The sequence below is a fragment of the Tenrec ecaudatus genome, chromosome 11 (assembly GCF_050624435.1).
Source record: "Tenrec ecaudatus isolate mTenEca1 chromosome 11, mTenEca1.hap1, whole genome shotgun sequence".
Classification (NCBI taxonomy): domain Eukaryota; kingdom Metazoa; phylum Chordata; class Mammalia; order Afrosoricida; family Tenrecidae; genus Tenrec; species Tenrec ecaudatus.
Genome location: NC_134540.1, coordinates 16716234 through 16740423, shown reverse-complemented (window position 1 = coordinate 16740423; position 24190 = coordinate 16716234). Strand labels below are relative to the sequence as shown.

Sequence of the window (24190 nt, the reverse complement as noted above, 5' to 3'; positions counted from 1 at the left end):
ATTTTCTTGGTATGAAAAAAAAGACAGGGATTTGGGGATACTGTATTGTTTAATTTTCTATCATTTTGACCTAATATTCAATTTTAATTAATAGTACACTTAGGTAGATTAATTTCTTTCCATTTTAATTTCACCGCCCCCTACATTGCTACTTAGTGATATTAATTAGGTTCATCACTTTTATTTCCTAATTTCCAAATTTCTCCTCAAATGTGATTTTTTAAAAAATGGTTTGTTACTTTATAAATCATACACTAATTCTTCCAAGTGATTTGTACTTGCCTTTTGTAAAGCATAAAAATAAAGAAAATCGGAAAGCTTATTCATATATGTCAATAACACACAATGAAAGGTTTGAGTCAAAGAAAGTAACAAAAAAAAAACCAACCAACAAATTTCAGAGTCACATTTGAGATATGAAGCCATTATAATCTGGAATGTTAAATCTTAAAGTTTGGATTTCATGGGTTCCATTCAGGAGCGGGGCCAGGGCAGCTCAGACACTGGATCTTTAGCGCCGTTATTAGGGCTGGGAAGCACAGTAGTCAGAACCTGGATTAAACTTTCCCATGCCGTACACCACGGGGAGTGGGTCAGGGTAGGAGGACCTCGGAGTGTGGCATTGTCAGAGAGGGGTGACAACCACAACGCCTGGCTTTACAATATTTGTGCAGTGCTTCAAGGAAAATTCATTTATTTTTGATAAAAATATCTCCGTAGTTATTTAAACAACTTTTTGGTTTGTTTTGGTAAGCTCAGTGTAGCTATATCAATATACCTATGAGACTATAACTCCATGTTAATTTATTTTCTGAACCTTCGAACGTGCCCTAGAATTGTCAATGTTATCTGATTAAAACCACACTTCAAATGACATGGTTGTGTCTATATCTGATGGTGTTTTCCTTGCTGCTGATGGTTTTAATCACTGGCTTTCACTCACTGCCTTTAAGTTGATGCCAACTCATAGAGACCCTATAAGGTAGGTTAGTCCTGCCCCTGCGGGTTTCTGACACTGTAAACTCTTTATGGGCAGAGAAAGCCCCTCCTTCTTTTGAGGAGCAGCTGGTGGTTCTGAACAGCTGGCCTTTCAGTTTTTAGCCCATCACATAACCCACTACGCCACCACAGCTCCTTTAACCGGCTACAACATTGTGGTACTTGGTATTTGTGAACCTGCATCAGTAACTTTTAAAAGAATGGAGTTGTAATTAAAAGACAAGAAGAGTAAATCAAAACTGTCTTCTGCTCAATTACTAAAAAATGTTATAATTAATGATGTTATCATTTCAGTGTAGATTTTGCTATTAGTACTCATCTAATCTAAGAATGATCACATGTCAATAACTTACAACTACATTTATCAGAGATTTATTTTAGGATGAAAACTGATAGTGAACGTTACTAAGGACTTGGCTTGATCTGGTCCGGGGGGGAGGTCTACCGAGGGGGGGATGACAGTCGGAATTGCTGCACCGACTGATGCCAATCCTAGTGATGCCACTGTTGCTATGCCCCAACCTTGATGCCTATTCTTGGAGGAGACACAAAATGCCATGGCAGTAACACAATGTTATTATATTGTCTATAGTAATATAATTTACCCAGGACCCACGGTAATATCATCCACTCGACGATGGTTGGTGGTGGACCTTGCCTGTTCAAGTCTGACCTGTCGATGTGCTGAGAGGCAAGCAGCAGCAGGAACAAGAAAGTCAAATATGAAGCTGTATGGCAGATGAACTTGATAAAGGGCTTTCTGATGAACAGGCCAAGTGGGCTTTTAGGAGCTATAAGGTAGCACACGGAGAAGACAGGGAAAAGCAGTCCAATTATGAAACACGTCACCATCTTCACTGCCCAGTGTCTTCTCCGCCAACCTGGGAACTCGTCATACCAGCGAGAGGCAAGCAGCTGTTGACAGTTGGGCTGGGCAACGAACTAAGAGAAAAAACAAACAGAAAAATAGAAGTAAGCATTCCATGCCATGATTTCAGTTTATTAACAACATCACTAGTTTCAACATCATTGCGTTGGAGCTTAAATTCTCAAGTATTTGGTTTGTGGAAAGCTGTGGGTCACAGGCAGAGCCGTAAGTCTTGAGCCCGAGGCTGGACATCAGCGCAGACTCCATTTGAGTTCTTTCGGACCATTAGCCAGCCCTCAAATGGAATGTGTTTGAAAGTAGACTAGCATGTCTTCTGAAACTTGGGATCCTGGTGACTCTAAGCCACACCATCATGAGTCATAGCCTAGCCACCATGTGGCTAGGTGGTTAAAGCCCAAAGACCAATTTTTATAGAATTTTGTACACATCCCAGTCACCGTCCTTTCCTCACTTCTGCAAGCCACCTGTCACAGAGATGAATTAATCTGTTGGCATCCTTCATTTTTTTAAATTTTATTTTCATCATCTATTATTAACCCCATAGCCATGAATTCATCAAATTCCATCTTCACCTACTGCTGATGATTTCTTTCACCAGGATGGTTTTCTTTGTCCAGTTTAAGGGTAATAAAGAAACCTCTATATTTAGGATGTTTAGATTTGGGGTGTTTCCAAAGTTCTGTTTTAATTGGTGAATAGTTAAGCAATCATGAAGGGCTTTATGTCATTTTATGAATAAAGTCTCTTATACCTAAACTACAGTGCTAGATGTTTAAAAAGAAGAAACAATAGTCAAAATACTATATTTGCATCTGATGAAGAGAAAATAGAGCTGTGTAATAAAATATGCTCAAGATATACAGATAAGGAAAGTATCGGTTATTGTTAATGTCATCAAGTGACATGACAAACATATTTAATGTTTCCAAACTATATATATGAAGAATGTTGAAATGAAAGGTGTTTTGTTACCTATATATTTACTAAAAAACATTGAAAAATAGGCTCATATATAAAATTTAGCCACATTTTAATATAAATTGAATTTTATAAGTATATAATATATAAATTATATTTCACAATTACATATTATGTTGTATAAGATATAAAATAAATACTACATTTTATACTTATGTAATTTATAAATTATGTTATAAATATATATAAATTACATTTTAAAATATATAAATTATATCTTATAAATATATGCTACCAACCTCATCAGTCTGAAATCAATTCAATGTGCAATAAAATGCATTAATAATCATTGACAATTGAAATGTAAAAGTTGGGAACAAAGAGATAGAAATATAGTACTTAGAAAATATGACCCTGGAGATAGAAACAGCTGGAGAGCCCATGATCGCTCTTGCAAGACCAATAATCTATTTATAGTAAAGACATTTTTTCAAAATATGAAAGGTGATTATATACATGGAATTCTCTAGTTGGAATACACATAAATTAAATTGATTACATTTGTGTGAAGAGATCATGGGGAAGCTCAATATCACCAATTAAAGTGAGGCCAAGCAACCACTGTGGAGTGGACCATTAATTGGCCTTATTTAAGTCCAGGTTGAAAGTGAAAAAAAGTTAAAATAAGTCCACAAGCGCTAAAATATGATCTTCAGTATATTTCAGCTGAATTTACAGATCATCTCAAGAACAAATTTGCTACATTGATCACTAATGACAGAAGACCTGATAAGCTCTGGGAAGACATTGAGAACATCGACACGAGGGAGATAAGTGTACTGAAATGATACGTTATTTGTTGTTAATCAGTGTAAACATCACTGTAGTCATGGTAGAGTTAATTATAAAAGGAAACTATATCAATATCAATATAGAACTCACACTCAGGCACTTATGTTTGTATAACCAGAGGGCAGAATAAAACTTAAGTCCCGTTTGATAGTGTTGAGAAGAGTATTAAATTTCTTAAATCATCTGTAGTCCTGAGGGCTAAAATTGCTCTGCCAACTGAATTGGGGTGATGAGCTTGTTGCAGCATTTAGAGTGTGGAAGGAAATAAGGTGCAGGTTGATAAACTTAATTTAAATACATTAAAGCACTGTGATTGGAAAACAAATAAGCAAACCAAATCAAATATAGATAGAAAGACGGTAGAGTCAATGAATATTATTGGTTCTATGCAAATCAGAAAGTCCACCTGTAGCCACCAATGGAGACACATATGGAAAACTTTCAAGGTTTCATAGAAAACAAATGGGAAAAAAACCCAAAACAAAAACGAGAGTAATTTCTAGGTAGAAACATGATTTTTATATGAGTTGCTACTTCCAAACTGTTTTGAAACACCAGCAAGTTATACACTCCAAATTGTGTGGAAAATGCAGGTTTTGCAATGATCCCAGGAAATAACATCCCAAACTAAAGAAAAATAAATAAAATAAAAGGAAGCTGGAGGCAGAAAAGGCGGATGTTGAATCCTGTAGGTGAACAACGGCTGGGCTGGGTAGGTGGAATCAGAGAATGCTTGGTCCCGATGGCAGCCAGTCTCGAATAGGCATGTTCTCCTGCCTTTACTGAGCCATCAGGTCTTTCTCGGAATAATATCATTCTCAGTGAATTTGTACTATTTTCAGCAGAATATGCTAGAGAGACTCCTACCGAGGGTTGAATGTTGCTTTATTATCTTCCTGTAGTTCCAACCCCCATCCATGCCATTGAGTGGATTCTGACCCAGTGTGACCCCAGACAGCCTCTGAGTCTGTTCATCTTTACAGGAACCAAGAGCTTCATCTGTATGCCAAAGCACCCTGGTGATTTTGAACCACTGACCTTGTAGTCCAATGATTACCTCACAGTGCCATCAGGGCTCCTGTAGGTCAGCAATCCAGAAACCATAGAAGTGGACACAATGTGGATGAGTACTGGTGGTACTTAAGACATTTTTTAATTGATTCTTCTTGCCCCTCCCACATCCCTCATCCTACAGTAACAGACCCAGCTTCTGAGAAAACTAAAGTGAACACATCCCTGCATCATCAAGGACCACTTAAAAATATATCTTTCAGGAATCAAAAGGTGACAGCATAGAAGGAAGTTCTTTTTCTATCATGTCAAGTTATGTCACTGCTTCCAGTAAAAGGTGATGTTTGTTTCAAATGTGCTAAATCGTACAAACAGACACATTTTTAACTCTTGTCTTCAGTCAAGAATAGATTGTTCGCTTTTAGGCTCCTTTAACTCTTTGCCTTTCAAGTTCCTTTCTGCTTTCTTGACAGCAGTTCAGACTATCCCAGCTAACCAATGTCCTGAGCTGTAAAAACAAAACCAACCACGGAGCTGTTAATTATCTATCTGTTCACGGGGTTGGAATAAAATTAGCTTGCTTACTAGGAAGAGTGAGCAGACTGCACATTTACTCACACCAGACATCCCCTCTATCGCCCCATGGTCCCCATCCTAAGATACAGTGAAGTGCTGAAATTTCAATGGCAATCGAAGGGGAAATGGCTACAATCACATAACAGGAAAAATAACAAGCACTTCCCCATATCTCTGCCAGTAATTGACTTCACTTTCATTACAACGAAACAAAGCAAACAAGCAGAAAAAGCCAAACTCACTGCCTGCCAATGAGTCAATGCAGAGTCTCCGGGGCGCTATAAGACAGGTAGAATGACCCCGGTGGGTTTCTGATCCTCTGGGTCATTCTCTGGGGGAGTAGAAAAGCCCCTTGTGTCTCCTACTTTTGTAAAGCAGGGGCAAATTAAGGACACAATGTTTGTCAAAAGGAGCTCATTCTTTGGCACATCTTGCCTTCTTTGTACCTCATTGCTCATCGAATTACCACGAATGCCTGGTATTACATGTCTGCAGCTTTCTCCCAAAGTGGCCCCTCCCTCCAACCCTCTGCCACTCTTCTATTACCAGCACTTGCTGTCTCAAAAGGATTACTGAACAATAGGCTTCTTGCCTTCTTATTTAAGAAATGATTATGATCATAGATCAGGGGCTCGATCTTTCTTTTACCCTCATCCTCACTTTCAGGATTTCCATTGGTCAAAGTACAAAGGTTGTGTGTTCACATCCCGATCTGTTTAGCCTACATACTTGTTTCCCAAGAGGAGCACATTATAATCTTTCAGAGACGGCCGTGGCTCAGAGACAGACTTCTGGTTTTCTAATGAAACAGACCCAGGTTCCTGGCCAAAGACACCTAATGATCAGTCACTCCTCTCTCTGTCTAGGACTGCCTGGGTGCTGCTTTGATACTGACAAGTTTCTGCGGAGCTTCCAGATTAAGAACATCTAGGAAGAATGGTCTGGTGATTTACTTCTGACAGTTAGCCTTGTGAATCACACTGTTGTGATTTTCAGCCGGTCGCTATGAGACCAAGGCTTAGTGATAGCATCTTAGTATATATTTACACAAACACATCCAAAGATTTATCATTAATTGCCATCAAGTCAATGTCGACTCATAGTGACCCTACAAGCCAAGGTAGACTTGGCCCTGAGGGTTTCTGAGCTTGTAATTGTTTACAGGAATAAAAAGCTTGGTGTTTCTCCTTTGGAGGTTTCCAGCTGCCAGCATGTAGGATGGCAGCCCAACTCTTAACCGCTACACCATCAGGGCTTCTATACATTTATATGTATGAATATGTGCGTGTGCATGTGACTGTGCATATGCATACACATGGTTAGATAGTGTATGAATGATAACCTTAAACTAGTAATTAAGCTTTTGTGTATGAAGAAATTCTTCAAAGGAAATCAATCTGCCTCAAACAAACACGTAATTGAAAACTTCAACAACTCCTTTCACTGTTGGGTGCAGTTAGCTTTGTGGCTTAAACAAGTGCTTAAAATGATATATTTTTATATGTTTTATGGAAGAATATTTGCTTACTTTCTAGCAAGTGCCTAGTATATAGCTTTAATTTTATACTTTACATATAATATTTGTATTTTAGATGTTCCAATATATTTAAAGTAAATAAATAAAAAGACAACTATTTTATGAACACTGCTGTATCATATCTGATTATTTTTCTTAATCAATGAACTAGATGAGTGTTTCCTACAGTGGGCGGTACCACATAAATACCCCAGGAGGGGTACTGGAATGATTCAAGGAAGTTGTAAAAACAAATATCTACACTTTATCTTGGATTATGAGCACTAGTTTTTCATTTTCATGGGGGTAGTAATTTTTTTTTTAACCTGAAACAGGAGCAGCCGGAAAAATAAGTTTGGGGACCTATGAACTAAATAAATTAGAATTATGCACAATTTCTTTCTCTCCCAAGACTAAATTATCTATTTTTCCCCTATGTTTTCAACCATGAATTTATCACAGTTAGTAAGATAATGAACAGAGAAGGGTAACTTATCAATGACATTAGGAAATGAGCTGACATTATGCCTAAGTTGTCAGCTATCTGTATGATGGCATTTTAGGAGTGTTAGAAAGGCATGTATCAGTCTGCTGCCACAATGAAATCTTCCTCCGAAGGCTTTCTGTTTTCCCTGGCTTCCTCCCCCGAAGGAGGGAGATGAGTCCGTCTTTGGAAGAAGAAGCTACTGAAAACCTTTTGCACAGCTTCAAACAGTTCCACATCCCGAAAGCCTAAACAAACTAAGCAGAACATTGTCTGAGATGCTGCTGGCCCACGGGCTCCTCAGGTCCAAAGGCGTTCAAACTGGGACTGAAGAGGGGGGAAGTCGACTATTGCGACCTGAATCTGATAAAGCCTATGAGAGTGGAGATCTTTATTTGCTGATGGGTCTGACTCAGGGTGAAGAGAACCAGCTGCAAACATCTTCTAATGATGGGAACTTTGAGTGTGCAAAGTATGAATTTAGAAAAATGGAAATGGTCAGAAATGAAATGGAATGTATGCAGATCAATATCCTAGGCATGAATAACCCGAAATGGCCTGTCATTGAACATTTTGAATCAAAACATCACAATTGACTATGCCAGGCATAACAGGACCAAGAGGAATGGGGCGGCATTCATGGTCAGAAAGGATCTTGCTAAACCCAGAAGAGAATTTCAATTTCAAGATTATAACATCAAGGAAATCCAATCAATATAACAATTACTCAACTTCATACAGCAACCACAAAAGCGAATGATGAGGGAATTAAAGAATTCTACCGTCTTCAGTCGGATATTTATCAAACATACAATCAAGTTGCATTAATAGTTATTGGTGAATGGAGTGCAAGAATTGGAAACAGAAGAAGGAACAAGTTGGAAACTATGGATTTGGTGATAAAAATAAAGCTCGAGGTTGCCTGATAGAATTTTTCGAAACTAACAACTTGTTCATAGAAAATAACCTTTTCAACAACACATTGACAACTGCAGACATAAGACACAGAAATCAAATGGATTACATCTGTGGAAAGAAAAGGTGGAGAAGATCACTATCAGCATTAAAACCAGACCAGGGGCCGACTGTGGAACAGAGCATCAATCGCTAATATGTAAGTTTAGGATGAAGCTGAAGAAAATAACAAGTCCATGGGAACCAAAATACTACCTTGAGTGTCCCCCACTTGAATTTTGAGAACAGCTCAAGAACAGCTTTGATGCATTGAACAGTAAAGACAGAAGACTAATGAGTTGAGGAGGGCATCCTCAAGAACAGCATTCATGAAAAAAGCGAAAGGTCATTAGAAAGACAGGAAAGAAAGAAAAAATCACAGTGGATGTCCGCAGAGAATCTGAAACGTGCTCTTCACTGCAGAGTGGCAAAGCAAGTGGAAGAATGGATGATGCCAAAGAAATGAGTAGACAATTTCAAAGGGGGGCTGGAGAAGGCAAAGCCAAATAGGGTAATAAAATGTGCAATGATCTGGAATTGAAAACTGAAAGGGAAGCATATGCATGGTATCTGTAAAACCGAAAGAACTCCAGATGATTGTCAAAGCTCACATGGTAATGTTGAAAATCCTATTAGTAAAATCTCGAATGATGCAGGAAGCTTGAAGAGAAGATGGAAAGAATACATAGTCATTGTATCAAAGAGAACTTGTCGACAGTCCAACGTCTCAGGAGCTAGCATGTGAGCGAGAACCAATGGTGCTGAAGAAAATTCCAACTATCTTCAATGTCTTAGTGAAAAACAAGGCTCCAGAAACTCATGGAATACCTATTGAAATGTTTCATAAGCTGAAGAAATGCTGGAAGCACTCACTCATCGATGCCAGGAAATTTGCAAGACAGCTACATGCCGATTGACTGGAAGAGATCAATATTTGGATCCATTCCAAAAAAGGTGACCCAGCAGAATGCTCACACTATCGAGTGGTAACATTGATATCACACACAAGTGACATTCTGCTTAAGGTCTTCCAACAACAGTTCCAGCAGCACATTGCTAGGGAACTGCCAGAAGTTCAGGGCAGATTTCAGGGAGGACTTGAAATAAGGAATAAATATCACTGCTGACTGTCAGACAGATCTTGGCTCACACCAGAGATTATCAGGAAGATGGTTACTTGTGTTTCATTGACTCTGCATAGGCATTGGACTAGGAGGACCACAATAAACTGTAGATGGCCTTGAGAAAATGGGAAATCCGGAACATTTCAATGTGCTCATTCGGAACGTGTACAGGGATTGAGAGGCAGTTGTGTGAGTAGAACAAGGGCATCCTGTGTGATTTAAAATCAGTAAAGGTGCACATCAGGGTTGTATTTTCTCACCAGCCTTGCTCAATCTATATGCTGACAAATCATCAGAGAATCTGGATTATACGAAGAGAGTGAAACATCAAGATTGAAAGAAGGCTTATTAACAACCTGCGGTATACAGATGACACAACCTTGCTTGCCAAAAGGGAGGAGGACTTGAAGCACTTGCTGATGAAGATCAAGGATTGTAGCCTTCAATGTGGATTACAACTCCATCTAAAGAAGATCAAAACCCTCACAACTGTATCAATAGGTAACATCATGATCAATGGAGAAAAGGTTGGAATTTGTCTTACCCAATTGGATCCACCATTAATGGCCATGGAGCAGTGCTCAAGAGATCAAGAGAAGTACTACATTCGGGAAATCTGCTGCAAGAAACCTCTTAAGAGCACTGAAGAGCAAGGGTGTTACTTTGAGGATTAAGGGACGCCTGACCTAAGCCATGGAACTCTCCATTGCATCGTATGCACGTGAAAGTTGGGTATTGAAGAAGGAAGAATGCAGGTGGACTAGATTCATTGAATGGAGGTGCTAGAGAAAGATACTGAAAGTGCCACGCATGGACCGCTAAGAGGACAACCTGACCTGTGTTGGAAGAAGTAAGACCAGAGTGCTCCGTAGAGGAAAGGAGGACAAGACTCTGCCAATCATTCTCTGGATATAATGTTGGGAGAGATCAGCCATGGGAGAAAGAGATCTTGTTTGGTACAGTGAAGGGGTGATGGAAAAGAGGAAGACACGGACCGACACAGTGACTGAATCAATGGGATCAGGCATGGGAAGAACTGTGAGGATGTCGCAGGACCGTGCAATGTTCATTCGGTTGTGCAGAGGGTCTCTACGGGAGCGGACTCAGTGGCATCTATGACAAGAACAACAACAACTAGGCTTTCTCGTGTCTTGCGTATTTTAACTGATGGAAAACATTACAAATCTTAGTAAACAATTCATTGAAAGCAACAATACACAAATGTCACCTAGACTTGGTCGGACTTTGATGGCATGGAGCAGAAACAAATAGACATTGGTGGCTGGATAATGACAGTTTGGGAACTTGATCAGACGTGGCAATGTGTCCTTAGTGCAGCGCTCCCAGGACTACGGGGAGATGATGACAATAGTGGCTCTGGGGGAGAAGAAGACTGAGATGGGATCGCATGTGGGAGGAACTTCCACTACAAGACAGACTTTTCCCATTTTTTCCTGGTTTGATCATACTCAGAAGGTTGAATTATCAACAGTTCATTTTCTATTCGAATAGAACCACTTGAAATTCACACAGGCACCAAAAACTCATAAAGTTAATGATTTAATGGATTAAGTTTTCCCATAATAATGCTTATCCCCATATATTCATTATCAGTATATTCATTAGTTACACAGCATCTACCAAGATGAGACAAATATTCCTCTTCACCCAGGCATGTTAAGATCTAGAGATTTCTGGCATCAAAAACACTGTTGTTTAACTTGACTTTCCCCTAACCATAGGCAATCGGACTTCCACAAACTGTCCATAAACTGAACCCTCCCCCTAATAAATTCTGACTCATAATGTCCCTACAGGACAGAGTAGAACTTCCCCTTTGGGTTTCTGAGACTGTAACTCTCAGGAGGAGCTGGCAACCTCATCTTTCTTCCTCAGAGTAGCTGTTGGGTTCAAAATGCGGACCTTGCAGTTAGAAGTCCAACTTGTAATCTACCATGCCATCGGGGGTCCCTAAATTTGAGTAGACACCATAAAAATATGGCAATATAAAGACGCGAAAAATGCTCAGCATTTTTAGTTGTCAAACCATATTCAAATATATATATATATATATATATATATATATATATATATATATATATATATATATATATATATATATATATATATATATATATATAGTCAAGGATTGGAGAAATTGGAACTATCACAGATTTCTGACAGAATGTAAATGCTTGGATCACTTTTTAAAAGTTTTCCCTTCCTTAAAGTTAAACACACACCTTCCAGATGATGTAGGCCCATTCTGGTCATAGAGCTATGTGCAAGAGAAAAGAAAGCATATGTTCGCAAGAAGACTTGGATACATATTAAAAAACAACAAAAAATCCTGCCTTGTAGCCACTCTCCCAGCAGTTGTCAACCTGTGGGTCGCGATCCCTTTGGGGGTCGAATGACCCATTCACAGTAGCAAAATAACAGTGATGACGTAGCAGTGAAAAGAATTTTATGGTTAGGGTCACCACCACATCAGAACTGTATGAAAGGGTTGCAGCCTTAGGAAGGTGGAGAACCACGGCATGGTTTTTCTGAGGCTGGGCATCTTTATGGGAGCAGATAGTGGGTTTGAATCTTCATTAGCAGTTTAGTGCTTACATGACATTGACACTTTGTCATAATCCCCAAACTGGAATAACACAAACACCCATCAGCAGATGTATGGATAAAAATATAGTCCATTCTTACAACAGAATCCTGCTCAGCAATAAAAAAGATTGAACTATTGATACATACTTATATAGTGAGTCTCAAAGTAATTAGGCCAAGTGAAAGAAGCTAGAGGGGAAAAAGTACATATTGTATAATTTCATTTATGTAAACCACAGAAGATGCAAATGAATCTAGTATGGCGGAAATCTTAGTTACTCAAGATGCAACAGGGTGTGTTACAGGGTGACCAGGATGTGATTGCTAGGTGCCTTGAGAGGGCTCCATCTCCTTATGACCCCAGGGAGAAGGGAACAAAACACTGGCCTGGCCTGAGTCATTCTTCCATGGTTGTGTTTGAACCCAGTGTTTCAGTGATTGTATCAATCCATCTCCTTGAGGGCTTTCCTATTTTTTGCTGACCATCTGTTTTCCCAAGCATGATCTCCTTCTCCAGAGACGGTTCCTTCCTGGTTCTATGTGCACAGTGTGAGACACGGTCTCATGATCCTCCCTGGTAAGGAACATTCTGGCTGTACATATTCAAAGATATAGCTCTTTCCTTTTTTTGGCAGTGGTTAGTATATCCAATATTATCATCATTCCAAAGTACCAGTTCTCCTCCCGTCTTTCTTGGACGTTGGCCAGCTATCCCATGCTTTTGAGGCAATTGAAAATACCAAGCCGGCGCCTTCAAAATGACATCTTTGTTTGGGACACTTTAAAGAGGCCTTTTGCAACCAACTTGCTCAATGCAATACATTATTGGATTTTTCTCTTTACAAAACTAAATGAACTTTATTTTGAATCAGATGAAGGTTCATCCATCAACGTTACAGTTAATAATTACCACACACAGTTGTTGTTTCTCCTCAGTCATTGTATTAACATCAGTGCAACACCACACATCTCTATTCTTCCCATCACTGTTAGTCCTCTTTATAAACTTTCTGGATTTTCTCTTTGGGTATATGCTGCCTCCTTTGTTTCAATAATCAATCATTCCAAGGTATGCACACCTTCCTGGTATTCCTCCTTGGTGCTGAAGTTAAACTACTTGGAATGACTCTTCTTTGTAACTTCAGTCAAGTGGATTGAGGGTCGTTGTTCTTAGGTACCAACTAGTTGGTTCCAACCCATAGTGACCTTATGCACAAAAGAAAGAAACACTGCCTGGTCGTACTCCATCCTCAAAGTTGTTTCTATGCCTGAGCCCACGGTTGCAGTCCTTGTGAGGCCTCTCATTTTTTGGAGCCCCTTCATTTTACCAAGCATGATATCCTTCCCCAGGGATGGGTCTCTTCTGACAATATGTGCAAAGGATGTAAGATAAGGTCTTGCTATCCTTGCCTATAAGAAGCATTCTGACTATACTTCTTCTTTTTCCAAGACAGATCTGTTTGTTCTTTGGCGGTCCATGGTATTTTCAATGGTCTTCTCCCTCACCACACTTTAAGTGCATCAATTCTTCTGTGTTCCTGTTTCCATGGCCCACTTTTATATGCATTTGAGGTCATTGAAAATACCATGGCTTGGGTCCTATGCACCCTAGTCCTCAAAATAACATCTTTGCTTTTCAGCACTTGAAAGGGGTCTTATGCTGCAGATTTACCTAATGCAATGCTTCTTTTATTCTTTTGACGGCTGCATCACGACCATTTGCATGGTCCCATCTATGAGACCTGCAAATAAGGGGTGTGAAACATGAATAGAGGGAGTGAGTGGGTATAGCACAGTGTGTTTTGCATTGGTCTACTAACTGCAAGGTCACCAGTTCTAATCCAGGGTCGACAAATTGCAGTTCCTGAGTCATAGGTGGCTCTTTTGGTACATACATGTGGCTCTGATGTTGAAAAATATTCAGATAATGATTTCATTTGTTTGTAAAAATATATTATGGCTCCTGAATGATTTTTATTGTTGTAAGTCACAGGATAGGCTCTTCCACCTCAGAAGTTTGCCAACCCTTATGTAATATATCAGATGCTTCATGGTAGAAAGTTGATGCTTTCTTCTCCCATAAAGATTAACAGCCCCCGGAGCCCATAAGCAGCAGTTCTACTGTCCTATAATGTCCCTATGAATTAGAAACACCCCAATGGCAGTGAGCTTGGGCTTGTGGTTCTTGGCTACTCTACACTGAAGATATGTTCCTGTAGACCTTCTGATGTCCATCTCTGTGTCTTTATTTTTTTTCCTGGCTTTGTCCTCATCTCTTGATTTCTTTATGCGATGATGTCATTTCACACTCCTCTCTTCATTATTGTTCAATGATCAAATCTCTTGTTGAGATCGTCTCTAAATCCCGGTGGGGTATTATCAAGGTCATAGTTTGGCTCTTGGGCTCATTTTAATTTTCTCCAGGTTTAACTTGAATTGTCTGTGGACAACTAATCATAGGATCCTTGGTCAACCAGGAGCCTTTTTCTGACGGATGATATTATGCTTCTTTATATCTCTTTCCAAAGAAGTAGTTGATTTGGCTCCTGTGTTCTCTATCCAATGTGGTCCATGTGTATAGTTGCCATTTATAGTGTTGAAAATAAAAGGTGTCTTCATTGCGTTCTCAAGATTCTTTCATGTAAGCTTATGTATCTTTTCTGCCACCAGGGCCCCATTTTCCATCTACTGATCCTTCTGTGTTTCTCTCACACTCCAAACATATATCTTGATTGTACGTTTAATGAATTTTAGATTGAAGAAGGTGGTGAGAATCTTTAAATTCTTCATCTTTGGCATTACTATTTGTTGTGTAAATTTCAATAATCATATCAACTGGTCTTTATATAGTTGTTGTGGCAGTTATATAAGCTGTCAATTTGAGAGAGTGAAGGGGTGGAGTTTAGCCTGTCAATCAGGTCACAACTTGATTGATCCCTCCTTGTGGGTGTGGCCTTCTCATGGGGATTCTGGGAACATCTTCTTCCTCATTGGAGGTAGGACACTCTCTCTCTCTGCCTTCTCTTCCCTGTTGTTGAGACACTCAGAGAGCAGAAGGAGACATGTGGAGACCCACACCAGCATTGAGATGCTTCCATTGCCAGTGAATCCACAAGACCTTATACCATTAGCCTGTGATCTTCTTGCATTCAGCATTATTGCATGTGCTACGTGAGTCTAAAGAGGAATTTATGGACTAGTATTGGACATTTGGTCTAATATCAGACTTAGGGACTTGATCTGGATTGGACTGAGATGTTTTCTTGATATACAATTACTCTTTGATATAAAGTTCTTTCCTGTACATAGGAATCTCCTTGGATTTGTTTCTCTAGTCTACTTGGACTAACACAGGTATATTGTTATTATCCTATCATTGACTGCATTGGATTTCAGAATAATTCTTGAAATTCTGTTTGTGATGATTAGCCAGGAACCATTCACAGTCAATTTCTCATTCCTAACATGATTATCTGAATCAAAATGACCAATAGCAGTTAATTTCAACTTATTCATGAAAGATCCATGTTCTAATTATTGATAGATGTTTGCAGCTGTTTTTTCTCAATTTTTAAATTGTGCCATATTGGCAATTGGAGGTTCTGGATGCTTTAATTGATCTATTTCATTAAAGTCAAGTCTTCTTCAAAGATGCAGTTTTCCCCCAGTCATTTTGAATGCTTTCCAACCTTAAGGGGCTCATCTTCTGGAAATATTTCATAAAAATTTCTGCTGCTCTTCATAATGTGTTGGTTAATCAATTGTTTTCCATTTCAGCAGTACAGACCAAGTCCTCCTCTTTAGTCTAGCTTTGTCTGGAAGCTCCGCTGTCACCTGTCCATGATAGGTGACCCTAGTACAATCCAAAATACCCGGGGCATAGTTTCTAGCATCACAACAACATGCGAACCGCCACCGAGCCACCACGTGACAGCGAAGTGGTGGCGAAGACCATAGGGACCAATAAAAGGCAGATTAAACATGTGTGTATTTGATGAGTATGTTCTCTATCTTTATTCTGAGGGTTTCATGGGTGTGCACATATTTCAAAACTTCACAAATCGTTCACTTGAAATATTGTATGCCACTTTTTCTTGAAAAGAAATTTGTTAAAAATTAATTGGGCCCTTTTTTCTTTGGGACATTAAATGGATTCAGCTTGATCTTCCAATCTGTTACAAAGTTTTAGCACATCTCTATCTAAAGTCGCTCTTTATTTCATTTCAGTATCACTTCTTGGCACGGATTACCAGGTAACCTCTTTTTATTGTGTCTGAGGATGTGAGGAGTTCCACCTGAACGGGCAGCGGTGCTTCAGTGGTAACAATGATTGCTAAAGAACCAACGCATCAGTCTCAGAAGAAGTACAGCCAGAAAGCTCAGAAATGCCTCGCCTATTTGGACATGCTGTCAGATAGACCAGCTCCTGGGAAAGGCCATCATGGTGGGTACCGGGGGGAACCAGTGTGAAAGAGAAGACCCTCAACAAAATGGATCGACACAGAGTCTCCAGCAAAGGCTCAACTATCAGCAGAGGTGTGAGGCTGACCCAGGACCAGGTGGTGTGCTGTTCTGTTGCACATCCAGTCACTACGACGTGGAACCAACTGGAGAGTACCTAACAACAAGGTAGTAAAACCAAGCTAGTTTTCTATCCCAGTTTATTAGAACTCTGAAGCTCTTTTAAATTATACACAATATTGCAGAGATGATGGGCCTTCTGAAATACAAATTTAAAGATCTTTTAGTCATTTAACATATAGAGTGCTGTTTGAGAACACATTGTCCCTAAGGGCTATGCATCGTCTGCATGATCCTTGGTTCCCTTAGCTCTTTCTTTTCAGCATTATATATTCAACTCTCAGATATAAAAAATGTACACACTGCTCATTATTCCTGTTTCCTAGCTCCATTAATGGCAGGTTTGTGCTTGCTGGTGTTTTTGTTTAGAATTGCTCATCTATTTTCTCATGATGAATCCTTAGTGCATCTTCTCTTCAAGGAAGTTTCTAATTCTTCTAGGCAGTCATAGAGCCAATTGTTATTTTTCTCAGTATTGCTTTTGTACCTTGAACATAGTTTTATTGCACACGACTCCAATATCTCTGCATGCAAATTGTGAATTGCAGTGAGTCTTTAGAGAAAAATCTGATAATAGTCATAACTCTGTCATTCACGCCAGTGCCTGGCACTAGCATGTTAATAAACATTTATTCAGGTCAATTAACAGCCATTCTTAGCTCTTCTTGTGTGGTAGTTACATAATCTGTTGTCCATCTGAGACGAATTAAGAGTGAAGGGTGGAGTTTAGCCTGTCAATCAGGTGGCAGTTTGATGACCTCATTTGGAGTCGCTAAGGTGATAAATAGTTTGCTTGAGGTGGGACTCTCGTAGACTCCCTGGGAGACACTCCAGCTGAGAAGACACATGGAGCTACATTAGTTCCCTGCTAGTGCACTGAATTGGAGGAGCCATTCAGAGACCCCTGCCAGTGCTAAGATGCTTATACCACCACTGGATCCACAAGATTTTCTACCCCCTGGCCTGTGAGCTTCCTACATTTGACGTCATTGTATGTGTTTCATAAATCTGAAGAGGACTTTATAGATTGGTATTGGACATATGAGCTAATATAGGACTTACGGATTTGATCTGGACTGGGCCAGGATGTTTTCTCAATATTCAATTGCTCTAGTATAGAAACCTCTTTCTTACACACATATGAGTCTCCCTGGATTTGTTTCTCTAGTCTACCCACACTAACACATCTTGCTACTCCACTAGTCGGCAATCACTGCTTATTCAAGTTCCTCTGGAGAACCTGGCTATAGTCATGAAACTGAACAGTAGGAATAAGGATGTTTTATGTTCTTATGTTTATTCCCAGAAGTTACAAAATTAGCTGCTTTTCTCTCCTTCTGTAATGTGAAACAGTCCAGGCAACTTCCATGAAACTGTCCTTCACTGCTTGAATGGAAAGTGAGAAAGCCGCTTCAAATCAGGTTAGTTGTTAGAAACTATTGAAAATCAAGGTTTTCTTGGAAAAATCATGCTCATTTGGGACAGAAAAGCCAAATGCTTCAAGTAGTTGCCAAGAACATGTTTCAGCAACAAAGCACTTTCCACAAGAAATGATGAAACAGGAAGAAAGTAGGGTTAGGAAAAAAATAGAAAAAAAAAGAAATAGGAAGAAAGACCTATAAGTAGTAGGCATACTTCTTCAGTCTTCTTTAATTCAATTGCTATTATTTTAAAAGAAGATAGTGATAGTCTTTTTCCCTCCTTGTCTTTTCATGCAAAGATTTCAATCCCTGCCCACGAGTTGATTCTGACTCATAGCAACCCTATAGGGCAAGGTAGAACCATCCCTAGGGGTTTCTGAGATGGTCAATCATTATGGGAGTAGAGAGCCTATTCTTTATCCTATGGAATAGCTGATGGATTTGAACTGCTGACCTTGTGATTAGTAGGCAAGCTAGTAACCCTCTAGGCTACCAGGCCTGCCTCTAATAAACATAAAATTTAAGAAAAGACAAAAACTTATTTCCTTGAATATGAAATTAGCACAAATGTTTAAAGTGGTGGGAACAAAATCCTATTATTGAAGTCTAAGGCAAGAAAATATTACTATGAGATTGTTCACTATCATAGAATTAGAACATTTTAACAGGAGTAGATCAATATTGTACTCTTATGAGGTAACACAGCTACACAATCTCAATGGGATAGATTGACACAGACACAGTGGCCACAATGATGAAGTCAAATACCTTCATCACCGATGATCCAGGAATGGGCAACATTTCATTTTGTTATGCAAAAATGCGGTAACCATAATTTGAAGTCACCCAGGCAACCATACACGATAACCACACATTCATTAAAGCATGTATCTATTTTTACTTGAAATTCTAATCACTCTATATCACTCTGTTTTTACATTTTAACTGTTATACCCTTCTGTAATGCAATCTCTTTTTACATTTGGAACTATTTCTGAAAGGCTTCCAACCATTGTCTTTAAAATCAGACACTGCGATCAGAATGTCTAAATATTAGTTATACAGATCAAATCTTATATGAAAGTCCAACATGAATTCTACATTAAGTCCAGTGTATAGGAAGAGTCCAATTTTTATTATATTTTCTAGCTCCCCTCCTGTCTCCAAACCCAGACAGATGAAAATAATTTACGAGATTACAGTTAATTGGACTCACCTTAATTTTTGTTTGCGTTTAAGGAATGACCAGCGATACCGAATGTGAGACTTAGGCCTCAACACTAAAGGACTTTTTCCTCTCCTTCCTGGGTTATTCCCACTTCTTGTCTTTGGGATGAGCTTCTGGATTTCTCATAACCGGGGAGGAGGAAAGATGCGAGTCCACATATTCTCAGGGCTTCTAAGTCCCTGTCTTACCGTAAGGATTGGCTGACGACCATATTTGATAGTATAGATCATTACAAGAGCAGTGATTGTTCAGTGGTAGAATTCTCAACTGCTGTTGATATGACTCAGGTTCAATTGCTGATCAATCTACCTCACATGCAATTTATAATATACACTGAACAATGTATCAATCACTAGAAGCTCATGGGTTGCAATGATTCTGAACAAGTTTCAGTGGGATTTCTGGACTCAGACAGCCAGGGATAAAGGCTTAGCAATGTCGTGCTGAGAAATCAGTCAACGAAAATTCTCAGAAGCCTGACCCTGTCAGACATGGGGGTCACCTGGAGTCTGGACTATTTCATGACAGGTAACAGCAACAGCATATTTTGTTAACATTTTAGTAATAGATACAATTGCCACTACACTGAGTGCCTCTTTTTTACACACAATACTTTTAGTGAAAAGTAAATGTAACACTACAAGGAGATTTAATATGCTCAGAATGCCCTCTCAGATTCTTCTGGAGCGGTGAGAAGTCTACTTGATAGCAAACAGAAGTTCTCTGCTTCATATCATCTAGACATATGACTGCCAACTGCGTGGAACTATTTAACCACCTCCAAACATTTATAAGGCAATTTTGGGTGCATTATACACTTGTGAAACATAGTCAAAATGTTTACTTATCTTTCTTTCAGGATAATGTTACTTTACCTAAAACACTGCTGAAAGGTGAAGACAGTCTGAACTTCTTTCCTTGTACTAAATTCAGCAATATTTTGATGAACATTCTAGACATTGTTATAGCTACCTACCTCCTTGATGCTACAGAAATTTGAAAATCACATGCAGAATATTTTTCACAAGACTCAGAATTTAAGGAAGGCACATAGAAAACAAAAAAAGATTGCCACTGTATCAATTCTGATAGCTAAGTAATATCTACCTTCTAATCTCTATGTTCTATCCTTGTGGCATAATGGTGATTTGGATTGGACTTTGAATCACCAGGTCAGCAGTTCAAAACCACCAGCTGCTTCCTGGGAGAAAGGTGAGATTTTCTATTCCCTAAAGAGACACAGTCTCAGGAAACTTCAGTGGCATTTCTACCCTGGTCTCTCTCTCCATTCACACATTCTAAAATTCTAGTAGCCTTCTGTTCCAAACACTGCTCTCGGCCTTCCCAATCACCTACTTATTCACCATTCTATCTTTTTCTCTGTCTACCTTCCATTCCAAGAAAAACTTTCCTAAATACCCATCACAGTGGTTGGCCTTCTCTCTACATACATGTTATTGCATTCATTAAAGTGGATATTATCATAGTTACTTTATGTACGTATCTCCGCATGCCCCTATAACAAAAGGCAACCTAGGCCTCTTGAGGTCAGTCCATTCCGACTCATAGAACTGAGATCCATACGGTTTCCATGGTACCATAATACTTTTTTTAGGTAACAGTTTAAGGTTTTCTACTCAGGTGATATTTACCTATGTAGATTGTCAGACTTTAGGTCACCTTTTTGGTGAGACTTCATCTCACAAACTTTGGACATGTTATCAGGAGCGACATGCTGGGGAAGTACAGCATGCTTGGTAAAGTAGAGGGCCAGAAAAAAAGCCAAATATATGGAAGGTCCTTAACAAGATCAATTGATACAGTCAATGCAAGAATGGGTTCAAAGATTACAATTTTGAGGGTGGCTCAGGACGAGGTAATGTTTTATTCTGTTGTATATAGAGTCACCTTGAGTCACAACAGATTCAATGGCACATGATAACAATAACAGGCACCAACATTTAGGCATTTAGACAAATAGTTGAGTGGAAAAGATTTCCCCACCTTGGGATCTTACATATCCCCAAACTGCCTTTGGTATTGTTTATCTTTGCCTCTACAATACCTTGCAGAACTTTGGGTGCAAAGAAGAGTTAAAATAAATATTTGTATAATTGATAAATGAACACATAAAATTCAACCATGGAGTATCAGAAAAATAAATCTTATAAATGTCTTTCATATCTTTAACTAGGTTACTTTACAACTTGAATACTATTACTCAACATGGAAGGAAAGACCTAAACATGTCATAGGTTGAATAAGTAACATGAAAATAAATTATTTTTTTCTAAAAAAGCTATCTCTATTTCTTCTTGGCTTCTGTCAAAACAATTACGAATGGACATCTTATAGCCAGCACAATGAAACTTCGGCTGATTCTGCATCATTTTCACTACCAATGATATATTGGAATCCATTGTTACAGGTATTGGGTCAACCTCCTCTTTGAATGTCTCCCCATTCTTAGTAGCCCTTTGCCAAACATAATTTCCTCGGCAAGTTATTCTTCCTAATAATGCACTGTGATGCAGACATTGGTTTGGTAACTGCAATGTCAGAAGTTTGAAGCCATCAGAATCCCCATTGTAAAGCAGTCACCTCCTATAAAGATTTTCACTCTGGAAAACTCTCTCTAGGTTCAGATTCAACCATAGGAGTGGGCTTGTGTTTTTGGTTCTAGATGATGTGTCCCAAGAATCCTGCTGGGACCATGGGTTAGGCATTTGGCTGTTAACCTCGAAGCATTTCAAACCCACCAGTTGCTTTGAGGGAGAAAAACAGTGCTGTATGTTCGGTAAACACTCATAGCTTCAAAACTGCATACAGGGTCTCAATGAGTGGCGATGAAACTATGGAGTTGGATGTGGCTGGATGGTAGTGAGGTTGATTTGCGCCAGCACAAGGTTTCTATTGGCTAATGTTCAGAATTACATCACCAAATTTTCCTTTCCACTATGGCTTAGTTTGCAAATGCTACTGAAGCCCACCAACCACAGGTGACCCTGCTTGTATTTAAAATATGAATGGCAGTATCCCACTCACAGAAACACTAATGTCATTACAGTACAACAAATTGACAGATGGGTGGTGTAAAATGCAGAATACATTATATGGGGGACTTCAATGAATTAATGGGTAAGGGATTGTGTCTGTGAATTTTTGGAAGCTCCTTCCTAACACTAGCTTTACTATTGTAAAGCACTAGGGAGAAAATTATGTGTCAATAGCACTAGGGAGAAAATTGGGTCAATAGCACTAGGGAGAAAATTATGTTCCCCTTACATGAACATGGTCACTATATGTTGAAAACGAATGATTTACTGTCATTCATTTAGAAATTATTTTTCTTATTTCTGTAACTTTTATTAAGAGGCCTGGTGGTGTAGTGGTTATGAGTTGGACAGCTAATCTCAAAGCCAGCAGACTTTTGTCCGGGAATTAAACTTCTACCCTTTCGGTTAATATAAATACAGGGGTAAAGCACTGATCATCAGCTGGTGAATAAGAATCGAAGTGCTAACCAAAAAGCTATTAGCTGTGACTTTTAATAGGCAGAGTTTAAAGAAAATTTGCACACTTATTTTTGTTACTGGTTTTAATTTCAGAAGGAACTCATTTTTATGTTTTAGGTCATGAGAATGATAGTGAGACTTCATCTCACAAACTTTGGACATGTTATCAGGAGCGACATGCTGGGATAGGTACTTTCAGGAGAAAGTACCTCAGAATTTTTGTTTATTCCTGTTTATTTATTATGAAATAATATGGTAGCAGTGTCAAGAAATCAAATGACACATTTCATTGGGTAAATCTACTGCACAAGATCTCTTTAAAGTGTTTCAAAGCTATTCTTGGAGGACTGAGCATCCCCTGATCTAACCCACAGCACTTTCCTGCCGCTTCATATACATATGAAAGTTGGACACAGAATAAGGAAGACCAAAGAAGAGTTGGTGGTCTGGTCAAGATTATTGAAAGTCCCAGAAACTACCAAAAAGAACAAAAAAGTTTGTCTTGGAAGAAGTACAGTCAGCGTGCTCTTTGAAGGCAAGGATGGCGAGACTTCATGTTACCTATTTTGGATATATTGTCCAGAGGGACCAGTCCCTGGAGAAGGACATCATGCTTGGCAAAGTCAAGAGACAGAGGGAAAAGGGGAAGTCTCTGGACAAGGCGGATGGACAGTCGTGCTGCAAAAATAGGCTCAAATATAAGAACAATTGTAAGGATGGCACAGGACAGGGCGATGTTTTGTTCTATTAAACATAGGGTCACTCTTTCTTCCCCCCCCCCAATCCTACACTCCAGACTCAGGTTAAGGGAGACCTGATTTCCCTAGGTAGAAATTGTTTTATTTTACCTTTTGAAAGTTTTATTGCGAATTAAGTGAAGGTTTATAAAGTAGATTACCAGTTTTACATAAAAAATTCATACACATTAGGTTTCAATTCATTCATTCCAATCCCTTCAATGTAATGTACATTATTCTATTTCATGTGTGTGTGTGTATGTGTGTGTGTGTGTGTGTGTTTAGATTCCATCTTCTTTTCTAACCTTCTGAACTTTGTTTTGGGTAAATGCTGCCCTTTTGATCTTAAATGGTTTATCATTTTAACATGGATTGATTATGAATCATAGTCTCAGGGGTTCCATCAATGTCAATCTGACCTTTAAGCCTGGTCTCTTTATGATTTCGAGTGTTGGTTCAAATTTTTCTCCCACTCCATCTAGAACTTTAAGGGGATGCTTTTCAGAGCAAATGTTAATAGTAGGCAGATACCATCTAGCTCTTCTGGTCTCGGTTTTGTAGATTGATGGCTGCTTAGTCCGTTAGTCTGTTGGACTAAACATTTCCAGGTGTCTTGGGTTTCATCATTCTTCTTAGCTTCAGATGGGCAGCGATCAGATGGAACTTAGATGGCTGCTCACAAACATTGAAGACCTCAGTTATTAAACACCCAAGTAAGAGGCAGAATACTGCTTTTATAAACTATGTTTTTCCAATGGACTTTGTCCCTTGAAACTAT

General features: G+C 39.0%; 1 protein-coding gene across 6 annotated transcripts in view; it reads right to left on the bottom strand.

Moving 5' to 3' along the window:
- TRPC4 (transient receptor potential cation channel subfamily C member 4) overlaps positions 1 to 24190 on the bottom strand; it is a 161689-nt gene that overhangs the window by 67246 nt on the left and 70253 nt on the right. For all 6 annotated transcript variants that reach the window (XM_075563603.1, XM_075563604.1, XM_075563605.1 and 3 more), the window contains one exon: positions 1605 to 1941. In XM_075563603.1, the coding sequence (XP_075419718.1) occupies positions 1605 to 1941 (337 nt within the window). The remainder of the gene's footprint in view (positions 1 to 1604; positions 1942 to 24190) is intronic.